General features: G+C 43.2%; 1 protein-coding gene across 11 annotated transcripts in view; it reads right to left on the bottom strand.

The window, feature by feature from the left end:
* ADGRB2 (adhesion G protein-coupled receptor B2) overlaps positions 1-25,128 on the bottom strand; it is a 163,779-nt gene that overhangs the window by 78,131 nt on the left and 60,520 nt on the right. For 10 of the 11 annotated variants that reach the window (XM_083751606.1, XM_083751607.1, XM_083751602.1 and 7 more), the window contains exons 3-4: positions 14,701-14,784; positions 5,330-5,494 (exon numbers count right to left, since the gene is read on the bottom strand). In XM_083751606.1, the coding sequence (XP_083607732.1) occupies positions 5,330-5,494; positions 14,701-14,784 (249 nt within the window). The remainder of the gene's footprint in view (positions 1-5,329; positions 5,495-14,700; positions 14,785-25,128) is intronic. The other variant, XM_083751611.1, reaches the window with a different exon arrangement.

The following is a 25,128-nucleotide window of genomic DNA, read 5'->3' as shown; positions in this document are numbered from 1 at the left end:
TTTCTGCTGAATCTTCGAACACTCAGCTTCATTGGATGTCCATGATTTGCATGTTATGAGAGAAGGTTCGCCTCCCCTCCTCTACCCACTTTCTCCGTGCCATGCATAATTTTATAAATTTCTATCATGTCAACTCTTGCTCACCACTCTCTAAAAGATCATTCCAGCAACTGTTCCTGATGGGATCAAGTGAGCTTTGGGCTATGGTGTAATTTTAAAGCACATTCAAAGCACCGTCCTCCACTAAGAATTGTAAGCACTGCAGTTTATCCCTCACAGAGTTACAATCCTCCGCAACCCTTAACAAACTGCCCAGAATTATTGGAGGGTGGAAATGTGCTTGGAATGCATACCCAGCCAAAATTTGTGGTCATTTTGATCTATTTTTCCAGTCCCATTTCTGCCTCTTTCCACAAGCTTTCAAAATAGAGGAAAGTAAGTGTAAAGGTTAAGCTGCCATCGGTTGCTACCAAACCCATGTCTCTTGGATGTGAGATCACAGCAGCCATTACAAATAATATGAAAGAGGGAGAAATTTCCCAAGATAATTTGGGTTTTGCCTTGACAGTGGATGAAGATACACAGAAAACTGATTTCCATCATCCAGTTCCTCCCAAGCTCATAACTCTTTGGAGAACACCTGAACAGCTTCCTGGTCAAACTTAATCAATGCTTCGTTTATCATTAAATCCATTCACAATATCTTACATTCAGACTTGCAGATGTTTTAATGATTGAAATTAGGAATGGAGTATGGTACTTCATTTTCTCTTTGCAAAAACCTGGGGAAACTGTCTTTGAAGTCTGCTGTGTTTTCCAAAAATTAATATTCAGCTTTGCTAATGTAAGAACTAGCAGGTTTTCTTTTTAATTCTGATCTCTCTGCCTTACAAGGGACCCAGGAGTTGTGCTGATTAGCGCTCAAGACAGATATTAATAATTACTGGCTTTTAATATTTTCAAAGGGAGAGAGGACATTGTTTGGTTATACCAGCATACTTTGGGGAAACCTGAGACCTTTTGTGACGTGCAGGAGCCAGTGTAATGGGCTTTTACAAGTAGGGAGTGATAATTGGGCTTGCTTCACATTTCAATTGTAAGCCTGTCTAATTCACACTTCCCATTACAATATGCAAACCAAAACACAGCTACCTCTTGAAATTTGCACTTCTCTAAATTTTGCAATCCTGTTTCCAACCCCAAAATGTATGTATTAGAGAAAGTATGCATAAAATGCATATATTAGTGAAAACAATATGCAAAAATCCAGTTCCATAAATGTGTGTGTTAGGCAAAATTGCATACCAATGTATTAGGAGAAATGTGCAGTAAAATGCTGGTGGATTTTCATAGGATCTTTTTTTAAAATTACCAAAAACATAGTTTGTTCTTCTGATCTTTTTGTTGATACATCCCACTTTTTTCTTGGATTTGGTTAATTTCATGCCTGAGGAAACAAAGCAGCTACTGGACTACTTTCTAATTTCCAGCTAATCCAACGACCATTCCTGTGTAAGTTGTCCCTTGCTCCCCCCCTTTCCCCCCCCCCCCAATATGCCTATTGGATGCCTTTTGCTGTTCTGTGTAATTTTCTCCAGAATCTAAATACGCTTTCTGGATTGTTTATCCATTGAAAGATTCATGAGGTGAAACCTAAAAACAAGATGAGGAATTATCTTTCACCTCCAACAGGCCAACGAGAAATTCAGGAAAAATTCCTTCCAGTAGCACCTTAAAGACCAACTAAGTCAGTTCTTGGTATGAGCTTTCGTGTGCATGCACACTTCTTCAGATACACGGAGTGTGCATGCACACGAAAGCTCATACCAAGAACTAACTTAGTTGGTCTTTAAGGTGCTACTGGAAGGAATTTTGTTTTGTTTTGACTATGGCAGACCAACACGGCTACCTATCTGTAACGAGAAATTCAGGGATATCTAGCCTTTGATGAGTTGAGATTAAACAGAATGATGTGGAGGGGGGAAAACAACTTTTATACAGATATATAAATATTTCTACAATGACCTCCTGAGCTCTCCCGATTCAGCTTTGTTCAGTGTCTTCACGCTGGCGTTAGATTTTTCAAGCAGATAGTGATCCATCATTGATTAGCTGTCATAGGCTCTGAATGCTAATTAATGCATTTCAACTCTTCAACCTCCTTTAAATCAAAGATACTAAAAGCACCACAGTTTTCCAGGGCATGCAAAAGCCAGCATGGCTTGAAAAGAAGAAGGAAGCCCAAGGACACTTTCAAAAGCATGCCTAAAGTAAATATTCTTATTCTAAAAAATGAGCATGTCGATTAAGTATGTATGTAGCAGCAGAGTTCTGAAACTTGCAACTGCAGCATGTCATGCTAGAGATGGCCACTGACTCTGATGGCTTTAAAAGACAATGAGGCAAAGTAACATTAGAAGAATCTTCTGGATCAGGACAATGGTCTATCTAAGCCAGCATCCTATTCTCACAGCAGACAACCAGATACCAGTGTTAGAAATTGAGATATGCAAGCTAAAAGGTAAATGGCACCTTAAACCTAGGTGATGGGCACAACAACGGAATGTCTAGGCACACTTTCTTTAAAACAAGAATACAAAGCTGAAAATGAACGAAATGCAGCTAAAATATTATGTTCATTTTTCACATGGTCTAGTCCTTCCCCTGCCCACCCCCTAATATTCTTAAGAGGGTCTCTTCTCCAGTCTTCAGAGAGTAACTGGAAGTGGGAAGGCAGAAAAAGGTGCTCCTTTCCTTCCACTTTGCAGTTTTAATCTGAAATTTTAGGTGCAGTGCTGCGCCCATAGCTCAGAAACTGCTCACACTAATGAAATTCCCTGCCGCAAAATGAGCCTAGAACAATGGGAGTTTCAAACACTGCCAGATACTTGTGGGAAACCCACAAGCAGGACCTGAGCACAAGAACATTCTCCCCTCCTGCAGTTTTGAGCAACTGGTATTCAGAAATCCTTCTGCCTCCCTCCATGTCTAGTAGCCATTGGTAGCCTTCTCCTCCTGGAATCTGTACAATCCTCTTTTATAGCCATCCAAATTGGTGGCCATCACTGCCTCCTGGAGGAGCAAGTTCCATAATTCAACTATACGCTGCATGAAGAAACACTTTCTTTTAACTGTTGCAAATCTTCTACTATTCAGCTTCATTGGATGTCTGTTAGAGGTAAAACTGGGTGCACCAGGAACTTATCGAGGGAAGAATTTGGATCTGAAGAATTGAAACCTTCCTAGTCCTCTGTCATGCCCACCAAAATGAGGGAGGTGGGGATATACCAGCCATGCAGCTGAAATAAGCACTTTCCTCCCAGTGGAAGCAAGGAGAGGGAGATTGTAAAACAAAGGGGAAACAAAATGCAAGAGAAGACTCCCACCCTCCCTTCCTGTGCCTGGCAATGCTTTTGATATCTTTGATATCCCTTTGGCTCTCTCCCAGCCTAGAGTCAGGATGCCTCCCAGCAGTGGGGCTGCTCCTATATTCCTGGGAATGACCCACATTGAATCTCATGGGAATTGTTTCTGGGTAGGCATGTGTAGGACTGCAGTTCTGGTAAATGTTTCAGGGGTGTGCAGGATGATGAAAGGCAGTTTCTAAGAATTTTCAGGTGGGGGTGGTGAACCTTGTTTACATGATGGCCAAGGGGGCTTCCTCTTCTTTTTGGATTACAACAGTGGCAAGAGCAACAACAGCCTTGGCCCCACACTTTGAAGTGTGGTTTGGCTTGGCTTTCCTCAGCAGCTCAGTTCGATGCCAAACCACCCATTATGAAGGGAAACCCATAATTTTATATTTATTCATTTATTTATGGCTGTATTTATTGCTGAATGAAACAAAAGCAGGCTGGGGAAAGGGAGCAACAATGCCAGGGTCAGATGTTTCACTCTTTCACCTGACAACCCCATAATCTCAAACTCAAACAAATCTCAAACAGCTGCTGCCTACCTTGCATTTTCCCTCACTAGGGTAAAGGCAGGGGAGGGAGGGAGAAGAGAGATTGAGAAAGAGGGGAGAGGGCTAAGCATCCCATCCTCAGCACCACTGCCCCCAATTCAGTATCGTCCTGCCTGCTTTTAAGGCAGCCATCCTATGCATGCTGACTGGGAGTAAGCCCCGTTGAACATCCTTCTGAGTAAACACGCATGGGATTGTGCTGGAAGTAAAATTCTGTATATCAGGGAAAGCCAACACTGTGCTCTTGTTTTGGACCAAAATTCCCATCACCCTTGCCATGCTTGCTGGGGCTGATGGGAGCTGGAGTCCAAGAACATCTGCAGGCCACTGTGGTTGGCTACCCCTGCTGAATCTGTTTGGGAGATGCAATCACCCAGCTCTCAAAATAAGGGTCCATTTAAAGTAAGGTGGTTCAATGCATTGCCCTTTTGTGCCCCCTACCCAAGCCCTCACACTGCCTTCCCAAAGCTGAGTTAGTGAGGTGCTGGGCTTTGGAAAGGAGGTGTGAGGGCTCTGACAGGGTCCTAGAGTCCTCCATGCTCCTTCCCAAAGCTTAGTTAGTGCTTTCCCAGCTTTGGGAAGGAGCTGGGAGAGCTCTAGGACCCTGGGATGTGTGTGTCAAATTTTGGGCTCACTCCCCCACCCTGCAGGACAAGCCCTGCAGGTTCAAAGTACTCTTGTGGCTCACTTGGTAAGGAAAGTTGGGCTGCCCTGAGGTAAAGGATTCCTGAAACACTCACTGGCTCAAAGGAGAATAGATTCAGTTTCTACACAATTTTGCATTACAGTATGTCCTTTTAACGGAATGGGGCATTGATCAGGCAGGAGAGATGCCTTGTTGCAGGATGGATAAAATACTCTTTAATTAAACAGGGCACATTAAAAAACGTGTGGCAAATTTACAGCAAGCTGTTTTAGTCATTTTTATTTCATTAATACTTCACAGTACTTATGGGTTATGGCTGAATTGGCTTTATAACTAATTAAACCTATTAAGTGTCTCATCCTTGCGAACCAGAATTGAACCTGTCCTTGGGAGTGGGGTGGGGCGGGGTGGGGTGCCGAATGGGTTACTAAATCTTCCTTGGGACTGAACTGGAAGCGACAGAGGCAAAGCTAAATCGAAAACAGAACAGAACCAAATATTTCAGAGGATGTTTATTCCTGCTTCTAAGAGTGCAGCCACATTAGCATATGAATGTTAATAATGCCAGTTGGAATGAACATTCTGGGAATACAAAACAAAGCGCGATGACAGACAGGCATCTCTCACGAAAGCAACCTGACACAACGAAGGAAGACGTAACAAAGGGGTGGAAGGAAGGGGAAACAGCAGCAAGCCCCCTCCCCATTTGCCCCGTCTACCTGGGCAGGTGGCGGTATTATTGCATATCCGGGTCTCCCGCAACAACCCGCTACATAGTGTCCCGTAAGGCGATGAGACGCAGGAGCGAGTCCGCACCTGGGTGCCTTGGCCGCAGGTCAGTGAACAGACGCTCCACTGGGACCACTCCTCTGCTGCAGGGTCTCCTGTGGGAAAGAGGGAAACACGCACACAAGCATACAGACACAGAGAAAAACTGGTTCAGCCACCCCCAGAACAGATGGAAGACCTGGAAGTAGCTCTGATGCTGTGGCCATGCACCTAGGGATGGACAAATCAGGCTATTTCTGGTGGGCATAACTTCTGCTGGTGTTTGAGCATCATTCCATTCCATTCTGTTCTCTTTCCACATTAATCTGTGTATGTGTGTGTATGTTTTTTTTAAGAGCACCAAACATTTCATGCAAATGTGTGTTCAAATACTTATAAAATGTATTTTCTCTCAAGATGTGCATTCTCTGTCACACTTCTGGGGTGTGCACTGACAACAAGATGTGGTTCAGAGACCAAATCAGTGCCTGATTTAGAGTAACAGAATCAGAGAATTGTAGAGCTGGAAGGAATCCACAGGGTCATCTAGTCCAACTAGTTGCCCTCGCAGGAATAACAGCTAAAGAATCCCTGGTGCATCTAGGCCAGTACTGATTGATAGCAATAGCTCTCAAGGTTTCAGAGGGTCTCTTCTTGCCCTACCCAGAGGTACTAGGGATTGAACCTACGAGCTTTGGCATGCAAGGCAGCTGCTCTACCACTCAGCTATGGCCATGCAGCCATGTATGTATGAGGTTCAGAGCTGAAGTAGTGCATAGAGCAGCAAGCAAGCAAGCACAGTGTTTGGAGGAGGCTGCCACAGGCAAAATGTCTATCCTAACTGAAACAGCCAACTCAGAAGAGAGAAAACTAGCAAAGCACATAGAACAGACAAGATCAACATCCCTCCTGCAAAGCACTTTGGCCGGAGGGCCTTGGCAAATCCTTTTTGTGTGTGAATGGACTTGTTTTTAAAAATTGCTATATTTGTATTCATTGCACTTTGTATTTATTGTTGCTGTTAAATCACTTCAAGATTTATTTATTTATTGTGGGAAACAATGCACAAAGCCACTAACAGACAAAGATAGAATCCCTTCTGATTAGAAGTAAGATGTGTCAGTCACAAAAACGCACAAACATGCTGCCTCACCCTCTCCCCACCCTGGCAATTTCCATATATTGTATGGGAAAATTGGGGAGAAACATTGCAATTTTTGCAGATCACGTTATCCACAGCTCTCTTTGGTACCAAATTTTCTAATTGCTCACAAAGCTTTGGGGGCCCCCAGTTTTGGTTCAGAGGGATTTGAAGGGAGCTCAGCCTTGGGTAACTCCAAAATAAGCTCAATTTCACATAATCCTAGAATTGTAGAGTTGGAAGGGGCCTCAATGGTCATCTAGTCCAACCCCCTGCAATGCAGAAATTGCAAGTAAAGAATCCCTGGCACATGGCCATCCAACCTCTGCTTAAAAACCTCCAAGAAGGAGACTCCACCAACTTCCAAGGGAGTCCGTTCCACTTTCGAACAGCTCTTACCAGCAGGAAGTTCTTCCTAATTTTAGTCCTATCTTGTAATCTGAATCCATTGGTCTGGATCCTCCCCTCTGGAGCAGCAGAAAACAAGCTTGCTCCATCTTCCACATGGCAACCCATCAGATATTTGAAGGTCACTATCATATCACTTCTCAGTCTTCTTTTCTCTAGGATAAACAGATCCAGCTCCCTCAGCTGCTCCTCATAATGCTTGGTTTCCAGAATATTCATCATCTTGTTTGCCCTCCCCTGCACACATTCCAGCTTGTCAATATTCTTCTTAAATTGTGGTGCCCAGCACTGGACACAGAACACCAGGTGTGGTCTGACCAAGGTTGAAGAGGTACTATCAGTGCTTTTTTCTGGGGGGATGCATACCCCTAAACATTTTGTGAATCTTTGCACTTTTGTCCATTTACTGTATTTATTTTTCCCGATTTTAACTATAAAATGGTGATTTTCTTGAGTCAAAATGAGAGTACCCCTAAACATTTATTTTAGAAAAAAAGCACTGGGTATTATTACTTGCCTTGGTCTGTACACCATACTTCTGGTTCAGGATTCATTAAAATCCAGTGCTCTTCCTTACAAAGTACACTTTTAAAACTGAAAATTGCATTAAAAGCTAGCACTAGGGGTTGCAGTCAACTAACCTTTACTCAGAGTAGACCCATTGACATTAATGGACCTTATTAGCTGAGGTTTCGTTTATTTTAGTGGGTCTACTCTGATTAAAAGTCAGTTGACTACAAACCTTAGTTCCAATATGCATGTTAGTTTAAAAGGTGTGGATTTGTTTTCTGAATCTGCAAAGATCAAATTCCTCACTCATCCCTAACCTGCAATCTGCTGGGGGTGGGTGGCAGCTGGAGTAGTTAGGCATTTAGCTGTTTCCCACAGTGTATCAACATCAAACAATAACCTGAATTGAGACAGAACCGGCTAATCACCACTGATAGAACTTCCTTACCCTATGAATCACCTCAAATGCTCATATTTGCTTTACAAATTAAACATAATGAGGTGGTAGAATTCTGGGCTGCATCATTTCAGGTCTGACATCAGGGTGTGGGTGGGTTTTGATGTTCCACAGACAAAAAGCTCCTTGCCGCAGGGAGAAAACTTGCACACTAGGGAGAGGTTGCATCCAGAACCCATACCCTTCATCTGTTTATTTTTGCACGCCACCCCAATCTTCAAGTAGGGCAAGATTTCAGGGGTCCCAGGAGCTTGCCCAGGGTTCAGGTTTCATTTTGGAAATGAGGCACTGTGGAGACTGTGGTGTTTTTGTGGTTAATTTACACATATATACAATCTGAGCCTATAATGGAGGGGTTCACAACATCCACACACAAAAAGTATCCTCTCTCAAAGCCACAGCCTTGGTTTCCAGCAGAATTCAGCCATGGCACCCCCTCCCTCCCTCTCTCTCTCTCTCTCTGCATTTTCAGCCTGCAGCTATTTGCACCTGGGTCGCATCACACACACACTTTCAACTCTAAACTCTGGCTTTTGTCCATTTCACTATCAGCCTTCTCTCCTTTGCTTTCTTAATGGCCCATCTTGTTTCCTTTGTTCTCTTAATGGCCCATCAATTAATCGTCATCATCACCCCACCCCCCTGGTGATCACCTGAACACAGGAAACTAAGTTATTTAGCTAACTAAAAAGCTAAGTTAATTAGCTTTTAACAGATGCTGGGTCCGGGGGTTAGGTGTTTGGCACCCAGTTTAATACCCCAAGCCTTGATTAAATTCTAAAACTTACTGGATCCAGGAATTTAGAGGGATCTGGCACCTTTGAACTCATGACAGTATACAAAAAAAAAAAAAAATTCCATGGGAGAGGGAGCATACAGAGATATAAGCAAGGGGTACTACAATCAAGAATTCTACCACTTTGTTCTGCAGAAATCAGCCATCAAGTGAGTAATTGAGTGAGAAATGACTATGTGAAATGTATAACTTAGAGAGGAATTAAGGCAGTGTAGTTCAGGGTGCCCAAGAGGTGCTTGTACCCAACCCCATCAGCTTAGAACCCACCCAAAGCCTCCCAACACAGGATTTCAAAAAATCCACCATTTGCTTCTCTAACAAATACCTTTTATCTGTGGCACAAGAATATTTCTACCATCTTGCAGCTGTGTAACTTCCAGAGAGATGACCACACATCCATTCACTGATCCAACCACAGACATTATTCTTCCATTGGGATCCCTTCCAACTCTACAGTTTGATGATTCCATGTTGAGATTCCTGCATTGCAGGGGGTTGTACTAGAGGACCCTTGGGGTCCCTCTCAACTCTACAGTTATATGATTCTATTTTATATATATGGCACACCATATATATTTTTCACCCTTCAGAGCTTTGGGTAACCCTCTCATGTAGGAAAAGTAGGTTTCAGCACTGTTCTTTTGGACAGCTCCCTGGATGGATGGCAAGGACATCTTAATACCTGACAGCTAAGATGAGTCTTCTTTCCCCACTGGAGCCGCTATTGAATTTTCACAGGAACATAAGAATTTCCCTTCATAGAATCATAGAGATGGAAGGAACCCCAAGGGTCATCTAGTTCATTCCCCTGCAATGCAGGAATCACAGCTAAATAATCCAACAGATGGCCATCCAACCTTGCAAGACCGCAGGCTTACCTAGGCTGCAGCTCTCCAGGGTTTCAGCCAGGAGAACATTCCCAGTGTTACTGGGAGATGCCAGGAATTGAACCTAGACCTTCTGCATGCAAAGCAGAAGCTCCATATACCACTGAGCTGCACCCCTTTCTTTCCCTTTTGTTTCACCAAAAAAAATTCAGAGTAATTCTGGAGGCATCGCCTTCAGTGAAAACATCTAAAGAATGGTGAAAAAAGCCTCTTCATCACTACATCACCATCAAGGAAGAAACAAACGAACTTTAAGGACCTCTAATGAAATTTTAGAGAAGGATCCTGCACATTCCTAAGCTACCACCTGTGTGCTCCTAAAATTAAAAGCATTCTAAAGTTTCCAAAGCCCAAAGTTTCTGTAGGGCCAAAGAGAGATTTCTCTGTGGGCTTTTTCACCCTGGCCTAAAAACTGATGTTTCTGTTGTTGAACTCTTGCAAATCTTTTCTTTAATTTTTTTCATTGTGGGCATTGGTGCATCTGAAAAACAGATGGCATGATTGGCCCTCTGCCCTTGAGGGCTCCCCACTTTTTCAGTCATGCATATGCCCTTCAAAAAGCCATGGTTGGCCTGTGGAGAAAATATGTGGACCCGTCATTTGCTGAAATATGAGGCAGTCCACTCCTTGATGACCCCCAGTCAAGGCTGGTGGCTGAGGCACAGACCTGGTTCAACCAGCCTGCCTCTCTTTCCTTCTGCCCTGAGCAGGCAAGGCATTGACATTTACAACAATCTGGCTCTTTATTAGACTTGATGATCTATCTGAAGTTATTGGACGGGCTTGCCGTAGAGGACATCCATTTAAATTACGGAGGAACAGATGGAGGAGGAAGGAGGGAGGTGGGTTACATTTTTCCAAAGAGCAAGAGAGAGAAAGAAAGAGAACGCAAATATTAGCCGAAAGGGGCGTCCATGTGAGAAGTCATTCCTGCAGAACACTGACCTTCAAGTATGAGGGTAAAATGGATATTATTGTGTGTGAGAGGGGGGTGGATGCCTTCTGTTACCAGAATGCCTGGAGTAGACAAAATAAGACTCTGCTAGGAAATAAGAGGCCCAAGCCACAGTTGGTGAAATCCAGTGTATTTCCAAGGACATCAGGAGATGTCAGCCTGGGGAGTATGGCAGCTATCAGCACACTGTGTTTATCTTGATATAGGGCCTTCTTTGCAAGCCAGGAACCAATGGTTTCAGCAGGATATTGAGAATGACTGGCATTAAAAAAAAAAAAAGCATGTAGCTAGTCCGTAAGTCAACCCTTTATCAGCCCAAGGACACAACTGGATTTTTATAATAATTTTTGTAATAACAAAAAAATATTTCTTTGGCTATGTTTGAAACAAGAGGAAGAACTAACAAGTAGGAGGTTCTCTGCGCAGAGAAGCTGGAGGAATGCTACTGGGTGACAGAGAAGATGAAACTGCTCGACACCTATTCACCTCTGTTTTCACCAAAAAGGAAAGCAGTGCTTAACCTGGGAATAACAGAATGAATGATGCAAAGAAGGGAGCTGCAGCCCAAGACAGAAAAGTGGTGGAAAGGGAACGCCTAGCTACTTTAAATGAATTCAAATCTCCAGGGTCTGATGAGCTGCACCCTGATTCCATTCATGACTAAGGGGACAGTGAGTGGGGAGGTTCAGAAGCTTCACCGGCTCTGGAGTGAGACCTTATGGGTGTCATGTAAGCTACAGGCACCACATTGCTGACCCATTCAGTAGCCATTGCACCAAACAAGCTTATTTATCAAGGTCAACAGACTTGCCACTATCTATATTTGCACAACTGGCTCAGCAGATCCCTCTAAATTCTCCAGGATTGTAGCTCCAATTGTCTTCGCAGGCAGTGCACACAATGGCCCAGAGACTATAAATCAAAGGCAAGGAGAAAGGGAGAGGAGAGGGGAAGTGAATGGCGTTCACATTACCCAGACGAATTTGCTAAATAAATACGCAGGAGCTAAACAATTAATACATTTGTTTTCTTTATGGGTCTCCAAGGAAGGTGCTAAGAGAACGCATAAATGGAGCAAATTAAACTCAGTTGCACCAGGGAGGGTGGTGGTGGTGGAAATCGGAAGAAGGGATAAGCGCACATCATCTCAATTCGCTGTCGCCATGAAAATGATGGGGCTCGGGGGATTGGTGGGGATTGAAGATGAGATGCAGGTTTTTCAGTCATTGGAGGCTGCATCTTAATTAAAATGCATGTGACTATTGGAGCTGAAGGAGAAGCTGGTGATGAATAGCTGGTCCCAGCTTAGATGAGCTACTGGTTGTAACATCTGGCAGGCGTCTTCACCCAAAAATTGGTTGCCTTTGAGCAATGCAAGGCTGTTGTGGACATTGTAAGACAATAATAATGCCGTACTGGCAAAAGCACAGGCCAGTCTTTGCCAACCTGGTGCCTTCTAGATATTCAGGACTGCAACTGCCCAGCCCCAGAAAACACAGACTGCGTCTGAACACCAAGAATGCTCTTGTGCTTGGATCCTGTTTGCGGTTTCCCTTTGGGGGATCTGGCTGGCCACTGTGAGAACAGGATGCTGCAACAGATGTCCCCAGAAGGGTTCTCCTTGTGTTCCTATACCATCCTTCATCTAAAATTACTTGAGGATGATTTGCAAACTGGGAGGGAGAAGATTTGCTGAAATGTTTCATGGTGGGACATTCCATGGCAGCGAGCAGCTGTGGTCTCTTATTTCCATCAATCCAACTTACTTTAAATATATACTACACAGTATATATTTAAGTATTCTTGCCACCATCTCTTATTGGCAGTGGAGCTTTATCCATGGGGGCCAGCCTAAAGGTACCATTTCCCCTGTCAGAACAGGACACACAACTCCAAAAATTAAAGGCATTATCACTATGGAGCATCACTTTACGGGCATTCTGGTGTGAGGTGGAGCAGGAGGAATGATGGCATCTCTCCACACAGAAGTGAGAGCAGGTATTATATGCTTTAAAATTGGGGTCCCTCATGTGGGCACCACAGTGCCTTCAGGCATGACCCCCTAGGGGTCCACCAAGGCCACCTGCCACTGAGAGATTTATTTATTTATTTATTTATTTATTTATTTATTTATTTATTTATTTGCTTTTTGGAGAGATTTTTTTAGGGTGGAGTTCTGCTTATTTGTCTGTTTGTTTTTTGTTTTCGTTTTTGCCTGTTGCCGGTGTGTGTGTGTGTGTGTGTGTGTGTGTGTAAGCATCACTAGTTTCCCTTTGTGAAATGGTATATTGGGGGCCCCCTTGGCAGTATTTTGATTTTCAAATGTGTCCCCAGAACCCAAAAGATGAGGGCCCCTGCTTTCAAAAGAGTTTTAAAAAAGAAACAAAAGTAAATCAGAGTCAAAGATATTGAACTGAACGATGGAAAGACCATAATTTCTGTTCATCCCTAGCAGGGAGGCACCTCCAATGAGCAACATCTCAGTCAAAAGCCCTCAGAAATTAGGATATTTCTGCTAAAATGCAGAAGCTGTCTTAAAAAGTTGGTTGTCTCCTTAAAATTAGCGATGATTTCACAAGCCTAATCAATATTCAAAATCAGTGATGTTGCTAGACTGGTTGAGAAACTAACTATGCTTGTGATGCTAATGTTGTAATTTGCAATTCACAACATGGAGGTGTCTGAAAGCTCTTGAGGTCTCAGCATCAGCTGAGGGTTTATGGGCTCCAATTCCCACTGGGCCCAACCACTATGGCCAATGGATAGGGATGATGGGAGCTGTACTAGAGCAACATTGCTTTGAAGCAATGATTCTTCAACTTCGTTGGACTGGTCATGTTGTGCAGATGCCTGATAATTGTCTTCCAAAGCAACTACTCTATTCCGAACTTAAAAATGGAAAGCGTAATTCTGGTGGTTTAAAGAGTCTCTCAAGGCAAATCTTAAGAAAAATGTAGTATAAACAAAGACAACTGAGAAACACTGGCCTGCGAGTGCTCCAACTGGAGAACAGCCTTTACCAAAGGTGTCATGGGCTTTGAAGACACTCAAACTCAGGATGTAAGGGAGAAAGGTGCTAAGAGGAAGGCACACTTGACAAACCCTCACCATGATCAACTCCCACCTGGAAACCTATGTCCCCATTGTGGAAGGACTTATGAATCCAGAATTGGACTCCACAGTCACATATGGACCCACTGTTAAAACTGTGTTTATGGAAGACAATCTTACTCGGCTACGAGTGATCACCAAAGAAAGAAGACTAGAACAACATCTGGAGGGCCACAAATTCCCCATCCCTAAGCTAGTTTAGTTGAAAACATAAAAGGCCTTTGCAAAAGCTATAGGCTGGTCAGGCGGGGGAGCTTCTTAATTCTTGGTCAGTGATTGTACATCTCTCCCTCAAGGCTCTGGAGGTTCTTACTTCAAAATCCTCTTATGGTGACTTTGTTGAGCTCTGTCTGGCCATTAGCACCTGAGACTTGGATGAGGAGCTCTGATTATATTGGAAGATGAAACTTCAATGCAAAATAGCACAACTAGCACCACAATTTAATTTAGGAAATCAGGGCAGGTCGGTGGGGTGATAAGATTCCAAATGTCCCCTAGAGAAGCTAATCCAATTCCAAGTTAAATTGAGGGGAGTTCACACATTAAAATCCTTTCATTTTAATTTTTTCATGCTGCTCATTCTGATGAAGAACCTTAACAATTTGCTTCAAATTTCAGTTTAGGAGAATTCTGGTGAAAATTGCGAGAATACGTGGAACCTCCCCAATGCCCCCTCACCTCTCAGCCACCTCCCATCCTCAGAAACACTGCAAGTCTCATCAAAACTATGCTGTATTCCCTCAAAATTCCTGGTATGTTTCACCTCAGGAGGACGCCCCAAATGTCATTCAAAATGTGTTTGAGGTGAAAAGCTGATAGCAAAACTACCATTGAGTCCTGGTCTGAGACTGTGCTAATAGACTAAGTTGTGGCATGGTTATGCTGACCACAACAACTTCTCCAGTTTGCAAATATGCCCACAGACCCAGTCACACCCCCTGGCACGTAATGAGGAGAAGACTAAAGACTGAACCTGGCTGCAAAGAAGGATTCCCTGAGAATGCCCTGATGAATTTTCTCATTTCCCCATGCTTTCCCCGTCAAGGTCATTCATTACCTGTTTGTGCCATGTACACCCCTGGTTCATCTGCTGACCGCGGCCACTGTGTCTTCACCTTCTGATCTGCTTCCACCCCATCACCTGAAAGAGGGAGGAAACCATGAAAGAGCTATCAGAGCTGGTGAGTGGAGAAAGTCGGGAGGAAGTATCTGCATGCTCTGAAGGGCATGCTCTGTCCTCTGCAAAATACCATCATCGTCGTTGTCGTCATCACGTGCTATCAATGTGCACAATATTTTACCGAGTAAAAGACAAGCTCCTGCCTCAAGGAGTTGCAATCCATTTGAACCTGGAAGGGCCACTGAAAAGATGGAAGGGTCAGTAAAACTGGGGAAGCAAATGGGTGGTCTTTAACTAAGTTTAACTCAGAGTAGACCCACTGAAACCAATAAATGTAGCTCAGTCAGGCCCATACGGTAGTGAGAGAGAGATACTCTGAGGAAATTCTAGGTATAAGTATATAAAGTCAGTACTCATGTATCTTAATAAGGGGGGGAGGTTGGGGTGGGGGAGGTTGACAAAATAGAAATTTATAAAATGATGGAAAGAAGAAAGAAGGTATCACGTGAAACTAACATGCAGTAAGATGAAGAAAGACAATGTGTTATTTATCTGAGTGTTTCATAAGCCACACTTTCTCCTGAAATAAGTGCACTCCAAGGGGCATGCAGGGGAAACTAATCCTGAATCACAAAACGAAAAGTACTTCACACAAATGCACAGTCAACCTAAGGAAGCTGCGTTCCAAAAAGAGACAAGACTGGGGAAGGACAGGCCTGGCAACAATTGTTGGAGTAGAGCTGCTTGCCCACGAGCCACACAACTACTGATTTGGTGAAACAGCAAGAAAATGTAGAACAAATTTATGCACAGTGAAAGCAAAAATGTGCCAGTTCGCCCTAACTGCATAATTCAGACAAATCACAGAATCCAAATTTTCTTGGCAGGAATTTTGCATTCCCTGCACAACATTTTATTTTAATCTTAAAATGCAGACAGAATACACATGATCTAGGACTTAGCTACACTGGCAAAGGAAAAAAAATATGCTTTATATGCATTGTTTATGCATTCTAACACTGTGACACCAGATGGCACTGTGGAGTTCTGTTTTTGCTAACCTGATTTCTCATACAAAGTTTGCAACATGTTTAACTGAAAAAACTTCTTTGATGTGTCTAGATCCAGCCCTGGAGGTTAGGCATAGCAAGTGTGCATGCGCAGGGCAAGAATGGTGGATGGCTCAAGCAGGGTTGCCATATTTCAAAAAGTAAAAACCAGGACACCCTGAAAACTTTTTTTCCGGTTTACTTGTTGAAGATCCCAGACAAACTGGTGCCTTCTGGAAATCCCCCCCCCCCCCGGACATCACTTCCACAGCTGTTTGAGAAGTTATCAGGAGTATGACAATGAGTGGGTGTGGCTGTGAATGAATAGCAGCCTCCCTGGCACACCAACGAATATGCAGCCCACCCACCACCACCAAGGGCTCTTGAGGGCAAATGTTTGCCCACCCATGGTCCAGATGAGCCTAGTTCAGTATTGGGCCACTTCTAATGTTCTCCTGAAGTGGTGTCTTTGTTGCTGCACCAAAGACTCTGCCTTTTGGCTGCTTCCTTCCTTTTGCACACTGTCTATGGAGCTCCTCATCCCCATTGTGGACTTGGTGGGTCTCCATTGTTTTCAAGTCTCCCTCCAGAGACAAAGGAACCAGCAGAGGTTATTTATGTACAGGGCAGCTGTGTGGAGATGAGGATCAGAGAGACTGTAAGGCAGGGAATGTTACCCCATGCATACAAACAAAGGACACAATGAGCAGTCAGGTGTGTGTGTATTCATGAGTGTGCATGAGAGATAAGTGAAACATCCATCTCTGTATTCTACAAAGTGTTAGAGTGTGCAAGCCTTCTTGCCCTCCATCAAGCAGAATGCATGCCTCTGAGCAACAGTTCTGCTTGCCGACCTCCCCTTGGTGGCATCTGGTTCATCACTGTTTCTCAAGCAGAATTTGTTTTTTCCTCTTTGAACTCTCTCAGGGCAAAATTTAAAAAGACCCCAGTTGTTTCCTCCACTAAACATTCTGCAAGAATTCAGTGTGTGTGAATGAATCTGAGATGAGGGGACGGATGTTTGAGGCACAGCTCAGTGGCAGAGCATTTACTTCAATCCCCAATGGCATCTCCAGGTTGTTGTTGTTGTTGTTGCTGCTGCTGTTGTTGTTGTTGTTGTTGTTGTTATTATTTATACCCCACCCACCAGGCTGGGTTCCCCTAGCCACTCTGCGTGGCTTACAGCATACAGTCATACCTCAGGATAAATATGCTTCATGATAAGTATTTTCGGGTTGTGCTCTGCGGTGACCCGGAAGTAACGGAGGGCATTACTTCCAAGTTCCACCGCTCGCGCATGTGCAGACGGTCAAAATGACATCACGCCCATGCGCAGAAGTGGCAAAATATGACCCTCGCATACGCAGATGCACTGTCGCATCTTACGTTCCATTCAGGATGCGAACAGGGCTCTGGAACGGATCCCATTCGCATCCCGAGGTACCACTGTATATAAAAACATAAAAGCATTAAAAACCTCCCAATACAAGGGCTGGGAATGTCCCGGGGCTGAAACCCTGGAGCATCACTGCCAGTCAGTGTGGACAATACTGGGCTAGATGGACCAAGGATCTGACTCAGTATAAGACAACTTCCTATGTTCTTAAGTTTGTCCACCACCACAATAGGGCGGCCCCCACTTTGAGTGGGCAATTTCTATCTTCCAGTTTCCCCTGCCTGCTTGTGGGGGTGGGGTGGGGAGCATTCAGAATTCTCAAAGGTACTTCACCCTTCCAAAGGAAACCAAGAGAGAGGAGCAGAGGGAAGTAATGGGTCAGGTTAGAACTGGGCATGGCAAACTAATCATGTCAAAGAAAATAGTTTTATTCTGATCCCAGTTCAGACCCTGTCACATGGCAGATGGCATTGCAGCACAACAAGGTTGGATTCCACCCCTCATTCTTCAGCCCCAATCCCGATTCCTCAGTGGCATGGAAGATTTCCCAGAATTCCTATCACTCACAGCACAATTACAAAAATGGTTCAGGTGCCAGGGAGGGAGAAGATTAGGGCATAAGAAGGGCCTGGCTGCTGGATCAGAGCAGAGACACATCTAGTCCAGGTTCCTGTCATCACTATGGTCAGTCAGATGATGGTGATAACATTAATTTTCCACCCTTCAGCAGCAAATTCCAGGATAGGTTACAATTTGACAAGGCGACTCCTATTTGGGACATGACAACCCATTACTGCAAAGAGTGCTCTGAGGGAGGGAGCTTGGACTGAATTCCTAACCATGACCTATAATAAATTTGGACGCAGAAGGGAGGCAGAGTAAATGAAGTGTGTGAGGGTGGTGGGGGAGGTGTCACTTAAACTACATTTCTCTTGGCCTCTCCAGAAGAAGTAATTGGCACAACATAGAAGCACCAACCAGGTTTAGGTAGAGTCTCCTGGTCAGTTTCCACTCCAACTCTACCACCTCTGGGAACCAGCATATCTCTCTCTCTCTCTCTCTCTCTCTCTCTCTCTCTCTCTCTCTCTCTGTCTCCATGTGGTATGTAACAGGCACATGCAGACCCACAGAGAGCCCTTCTTCCTCCCCGCCACCCTCAAGATGCACTTAACAGATTGCTACAGTGAGATGTCACAAATTTATGGCTCAGCTCACGAAAAATAACAAGAGATCCATCAAGGGCACTTTGCGTGAAATTAACAGGAACGTATAAAAGCCTGACAAAGATGCATTGTCAGCTGCGAGTCAGGAAGGGGAAGAGAGGGGAAAGGAGAAGGGGCTGTTTGATTCTTTCCTCCTTATCCTACTTTCCCCATCAAAGGTTTTTTAAAAGCCACCCAGGCAGCTTACACACCATAGATCTAAAGGACATCTCCTCTATCTCCCCCCCCAAAAAAAAAATCCTGGGAAATGTGGTTTACCCATCACAGAACTATAATTCTCAGCACCCTTAACAAACTAGAGTGCCCAGGATTCTTTGGGTTTGGGGGGTGGTGGAATGTGCTTTAAATGTATGGTGTATATTTCAGCCCTATCCTGTAGAAGGGGTCTTTCTCGAATACAAAACGAGAAGCAAAAATCATCGTTCATGGCACTTATACCATGCTGGACCAATCAAGAGAATTTGTGCTGGCAAGGGGGTTGAATCGGAAGCCTTGCTTGTTAAGCTGTTTGGCCCTGGGTGCACGAGTGCAGGAGGAGGAGGCATCAGGCCCTGCAATGGCCAGGACTGGTATATGTACCCAGAGCCCATCCCTCTAACCTAGTATGGACAACACAGGTGGGCCTCGACTTCCGGAGGCGGCGCGAAACAGCAATGGCGGTCCTCTTCGCGCTGTGAAGAGGGGCTCCGCGAAAAGGGGTCGTCCGCTACGGCAAAGCGGTGACCCATCAAGAAAAACCGCAGGCAGAGCGAGCCTGCGGCCGTGGGACTCGGCGGGCGCCTTGAGCCCCCCCAGAAGCGGAGAAGGAGCCTCGTAAGAGGCTCCGGAACGTGAAAGGGGGAGCGGCGCTGTGAGTTCATCGCTCTTTTCGTGGATGCAAAGCCGCGCTGCTGCTGCTGATGAGCGCCGACCTTTCTTCCTGAAAACATCGAAATTGGAGCAACATACCCGTGAGTAAAGGGTTTAAATCTTTAACCAAATTGGAGAAATTCGGCTGAAAACGGGAGGCGAGTAACAGGAAGTCCGCCTCCCGACTCTGCTAATTAGATCAAAGCAAGGGCTCTGAAGCGAGCTGAAGTGTTTAAAAGGGACTGTAAAAGTGGAGGAAAGAGTGCATTGATAGACTGTGTATCTTTGAGGAGAAAAGGGAAAGAATTGTGAAATTTATGGACTTTTGCTTTCTGGAACTGTCCCCCTATTTTTGAGCTAAACGGAATTAAAAGGGGTAACCCTGTCATCGGGCTGCCAGTGTATAGAAGAGAACTGTCAAACTGCTGTCAAACTGACGACATTGTAGCAGAGACTTAAACTGTTGCATGGACTGAGATATTAACGTTTAACATTGTTGCCGAGACCTCCTTTGACACCTTGTGGCTGGAGTTTAAGAAACTGGAAGCTTTGGAAACCTTCCTTTTGTGCATTGGAATTACAAAATTTAACATGGGGAATATAGGAACTTCAATGGCAGAAAATAGTTCCTTCCTTTTTTGAAATTTTGAAACACTCCCCCTAGAGGATTGTGGAAGTATAGTGGCCTGGGAATTGAACTTTATTGAAATTCTTTGTGGTTTAATTGTTTATACTTTGGACTTGTCTTTCTCATGGGACAAAAGATCATTTGACCTTGAACAGAGGCAGGTGTGGAATGAGCGGCTCAGGGAGAACAAGAGCAGCTAAAGCCAAAGATAAAGAAAAAGAGAAAAAATCTGGGCAACTTATGCAAACAACTTTAACTCATCATCGCAGATCATCCGTCCCAACTGTGCTGACAGCACAGGAGGTGGAATTTGTACAGCCTGCTACAGAAGATATGGCAACTGGAGGATCTGAAACAGTTTTGAAACAAATTTTGGAACAACTGGCAGTTTTAAATCAAAAAGTGGATAATCAAACATCAAAAATTGACCAAGCTACATCCTCTATTGGCAGATTAACTGAACAGGTTTCGCAGCACACCCAGGCGATTGAAAAACTGCAAGGAGCTACGGCTGAAAACTACAAATTAGCTGTGGAAGCCAACCAAAAAGCAGAACAGGCGAATATAAAGGTTGATGAAATTAAAGGGGAAGTAAGGCCTCTGAAAAGACAGGTAGGGGAACAACAAGCCTACCTGTCATTGGTTGAATTGAAACGTAAAGAAAACAATCTCAGGATAAGGGCTATCCCGGAACTGGAGAAAGACAACCTAGAGGGATTTCTGACACTTTTGTTCTCCAAATTCTGGGGAATTGAGGAAGAAAAGGACTTTAAAATTGTGACAGCCTTTAGACTGGGAAAATCTGTAAAGAAAGACAAGTCCAGAGACTGCTTAGTTATTCTGAGATCAAGAGAAGAGAGGGATAAGATATTAGGCCTACATTTCAAGAAATCTTTGGAGATAGAAGGCAAAAAGGCTGAAATTTACAGAGATATACCCAAATATCTCTTGGAACTTAGGACTACCTATATAGACTTGACCAAATTGTTGAGACACAACGGAATTCCTTATAGGTGGGAGTTTCCACAAGGACTTTCATTTACTTACAAAGGAAGGAAAATAAAAATTAAATCACCTGAAGACCAGCAGAAGTTCCTATACGACCACGAGGAGGACCTGCAAAAAGGAGCTGCAGCCTCTTGGCCTCCACCACCACCGGGACCACCTTCAAGAGTCATACCACCTGGATCTGGACCAGCACTACCTCCTCCGGGATCGGAGGGAAACTTAGACACCCCATTGTAGGACCCGTCAATTGAATCAGGATGTCTCTGCAGCTTCTCAGTTGGAACATAAATGGCAGAAATTCCCCGGAAAAAAGAAGAAAAGTTTTTCACATTTTGAAAAAGGAACAATTGGACGTTATCTGCCTACAAGAAACACATGTGACAAGGCTCCACAGAAAAGTGCTAATTAATAAAAGACTAGGCCAAGAATTTATTTCTTCGGATAAAGTTATGAAAAGAGGAGTGGTGATATATGCAAAGGAGAGCCTGTCACCGAAATTCCTATTCAAAGATGAACATGGCCGAATTTTGGCGATTGAAATACAGACACAAGGAGAAAAATTTTTGATATTAGGAATATATGCTCCAAATGAGGGAAAATCGGAATTTTTCAGGAAGCTGCATGAGACTATGCTGGATTACTTGGACTATAATAACATCATTATGTTGGGTGATATGAATGGGGTTGTGTCTGTAAACATGGATAAGTCACAAAGTGCCAACATATCGAAAGATGGCAGACTACCTAAAACCTTTTTTGAAATGACTGACAATATGGACTTAATCGACATTTGGAGGGTTAAGAACCCTCTAGGGAAAGAAGGAACTTTCTTTTCTGAAGCTCATCTGACATGGACACGAATCGACCAAATATGGACAACTAGAGGACTGGCACCTAAGACTAGAAAAGTGGAAATCTGCCCAAAAACATGCTCCGACCATAATGCGTTGAAAGTGGAATTGAGACTAAATACAACCGGATCCTTTAGATGGAAAATGAATGACACTATATTAAGAGATCAGGAGATTGTTAAGAAGGCCCAAAAAACTTTAAAGGACTATTTTGAGATAAATTTGAATACCACCGTGGAAAAAAGAATAATCTGGGACGCAAGCAAGGCAGTCATGAGAGGGTTTCTAATACAACAAAACACGATTAAGAAAAGGCTCTGGAATGAAAAGAAGGAGAAGATATTGGAGAAAATAAGAGAAGGAGAGAAAAAATTAAGATCTAGGCCTAAGTCGAAGGATGTGCTAAGAGAAGTGAAATTTTTCCAGGCGCAATATTCAAAATTGATAAATGAAGAGGTGGAATGGAAAATTAAACAAATGAAACAAAGATCCTTTGAATCAGCGAATAAGTGTGGGAAACTGCTAGCCTGGCAGTTGAAAAAGAGACAAAAGCTTAATACAGTTACAAATCTAGAGATTGAAGGGAGAATGGTTCAGAAACCTGAGGAAATTAGAAAGTGCTTCCAGAGATATTTCAAAGAACTCTACTCACAAGGGCCGCAAAAAGCTTCCGAGTTGGATCAATTTCTTAAAATTAATGGATTACAAAAAATACCCCAGGAAATGAGAACAAACCTGAATTGCAACATCACACAGCAAGAAATTGAAAGTGCCATTCAGAATCTTCAATTGGGCAAGTCTCCAGGCCCTGATGGTCTAACCTCCAAATATTATAAAGTTTTAAAGGATTATTTGATACAACCCTTGATGGAGGTTTGTAACCAGATTATGGAGGGAAGGAAGGCACCGGAAACGTGGAAAGAAGCTTTCATCACATTGATACCTAAACTAGAAACTGAAAAGACTCAGCTTAAGAATTACCGCCCCATCTCACTCCTAAATGTGGATTACAAAATTTTTGCAGATATTCTGGCAAGTAGATTTTAAAAAGTATTAAATGAAGTGATCCATAAGGACCAGGCTGGCTTTCTCCCTGGTAGGCATTTGTTTGACAACACAAGAAACATTATTGATATTTTGGAACTTCTACAAACAAATCTTAACACTAGAGCGGCCTTAATTTTTATTGATGCAGAGAAGGCCTTTGATAATATTTCTTGGATGTTCATGAAGAAAAACTTGGAAGGGATGGGAGTGGGGCGGGGGTTTGAAAATGGTATAGAAGCAATCTATTCAGAACAAAAAGCTAAATTGATAGTAAACAATGTGGTTACAGAGGAGTTTAAAATTGAAAAAGGGACACGCCAGGGGTGCCCCCTATCCCCCCTATTGTTCATTTCAGTTCTGGAGGTGTTGCTAAACATGATTAGAAAGGACCGGTTGGTCCAAGGAATTGAGGTTGGAGTGAAACAATATAAATTGAAAGCATTTGCAGATGACTTGGTATTAACATTACAGGAACCAGTCTCTAGCACTAAAAGAGTGTTAGAATTAATTTCTGACTTTGGTCGGGTGGTGGGGTTTAAGTTAAATAAGCAAAAAACCAAAGTTTTAGCAAAAAATTTGACAGTCATAGAAACAGATGAGTTCTCTAAAGAAACGGAGCTGAATGTGGTTAAAAAAGTAAAATACCTAGGGGTGTATCTGACCTCTAAAAATTTGAATTTGTTTAAAGATAACTACGAGAAATGTTGGTCAGAAATCAAAAGAGATTTGCAAATATGGTCAAGATTGAAACTTTCCTTGTTAGGCCGAATAGCTGCTGTAAAGATGAATGTGTTGCCGAAAATGTTATTTTTGTTTCAGGCCCTACAGATCGTGGACAAGGTGGAATGTTTTGGAAAGTGGCAGAAGGATATTTCTAAGTTTGTTTGGCAGGGCAAAAAGCCCCGGATAAAGTTTAAAATATTAACTGATGCGAAAGAAAGAGGGGGATTTGCCCTGCCAGACTTGAGGTTATATTATGAATCTGCAGCCTTCTGCTGGTTGAAAGATTGGATTTTACTGGAGAACACTGATGTCCTAGATCTGGAAGGGTTTGACAATGCGTTTGGGTGGCATGCATATTTGTGGTATGACAAGGTTAAAGTGCACAAACTGTTTAAAAATCATATTGTCAGAAGAGCAATTTTGATGGTCTGGACAAAATATAAAGACTTATTGGAGAGTAAGACTCCGAGGTGGCTCTCACCGGTGGAGGCCAAGGCACGTAAGAGACTTAACATGGAGGCCCATTGGCCTAAATATTGGGAAATAATTGAAAAAATTGGAGACAATTGGAGGTTGCTGAGCTTGGAAAAACTGAAAACCAAGGTGCGAGATTGGCTGCACTATGCGCAAATTCAGGAGGTCTTTAAAATAGATAAAAAGGTTGGATTCCAGGTGGAAAAATCGAAACTAGAGACTGAATTGTTAGAGCCAAAAAATAAATTACTTTCGAGAATGTATAACTTGCTGCTTAAGTGGAATACACAGGATGAGACAGTCAAATCCGCCATGATAAAATGGGCGCAGGATGTGGGGCACAACATTATGTTTGTAGACTGGGAAAGGTTATGGAACACCGGTTTGAAATTTACGGCATGCACTGCCTTGAAGGAAAATATTATGAAAATGGTATACCGGTGGTACATGACCCCAGTCAAACTAGCTAAGATACACCATCTGTCTGACAACAAATGTTGGAAATGTAGAGAGGCGGAAGGGACATTCTTTCATCTCTGGTGGACCTGCCCGAAAGTGAAGGCCTTCTGGGAAATGATCCATAATGAACTAAAAAAGGTACTGAGATTTACCTTACCTAAGAAACCAGAGGCCTTCCTTCTGGGCATGGTGGACCAGAGAGTGCTTAAGAAGGACAGAACTTTTTTCATGTATGCTACCACAGCAGCAAGGATCCTGATTGCAAAATATTGGAAGACACAAGATTTACCCACGCTGGAGGAATGGCAATCGCAGTTGATGGACTATATGGAATTGGCTGAAATGACTGGCAGAATCCGAGACTTGGGAGAAGAAACAATTGAGGAGGACTGGAAAAAGTTTAAGGACTATTTGAAAAAACACTATAAGCTGTATGAATGTTAAAAAAAAAATGCATCTTTTAGGAAACTCTAGCTTCAGCAAATGTAAGTTAATGAAATGAAAATTAAGATACAAGAATTTAGAGGTAAAATAATGAAACAACTTTATTGTGTTTAATACAAAGCGTACAAGAATTGGGTAACAGTAAAATTGAAATCAGGGAACATGATAAAATGGAAGATACAATAAGCTTTGAAATAAGTTAACAAACTGCTGA

The sequence above is a fragment of the Podarcis gaigeae genome (genome assembly GCF_964106915.1).
Source record: "Podarcis gaigeae genome assembly, chromosome: 8".
Classification (NCBI taxonomy): Eukaryota; Metazoa; Chordata; class Lepidosauria; order Squamata; family Lacertidae; genus Podarcis; species Podarcis gaigeae.
The sequence above is the reverse complement of the archived record's forward strand: the minus strand, read 5'-3'. Positions and strand labels throughout refer to the sequence as shown.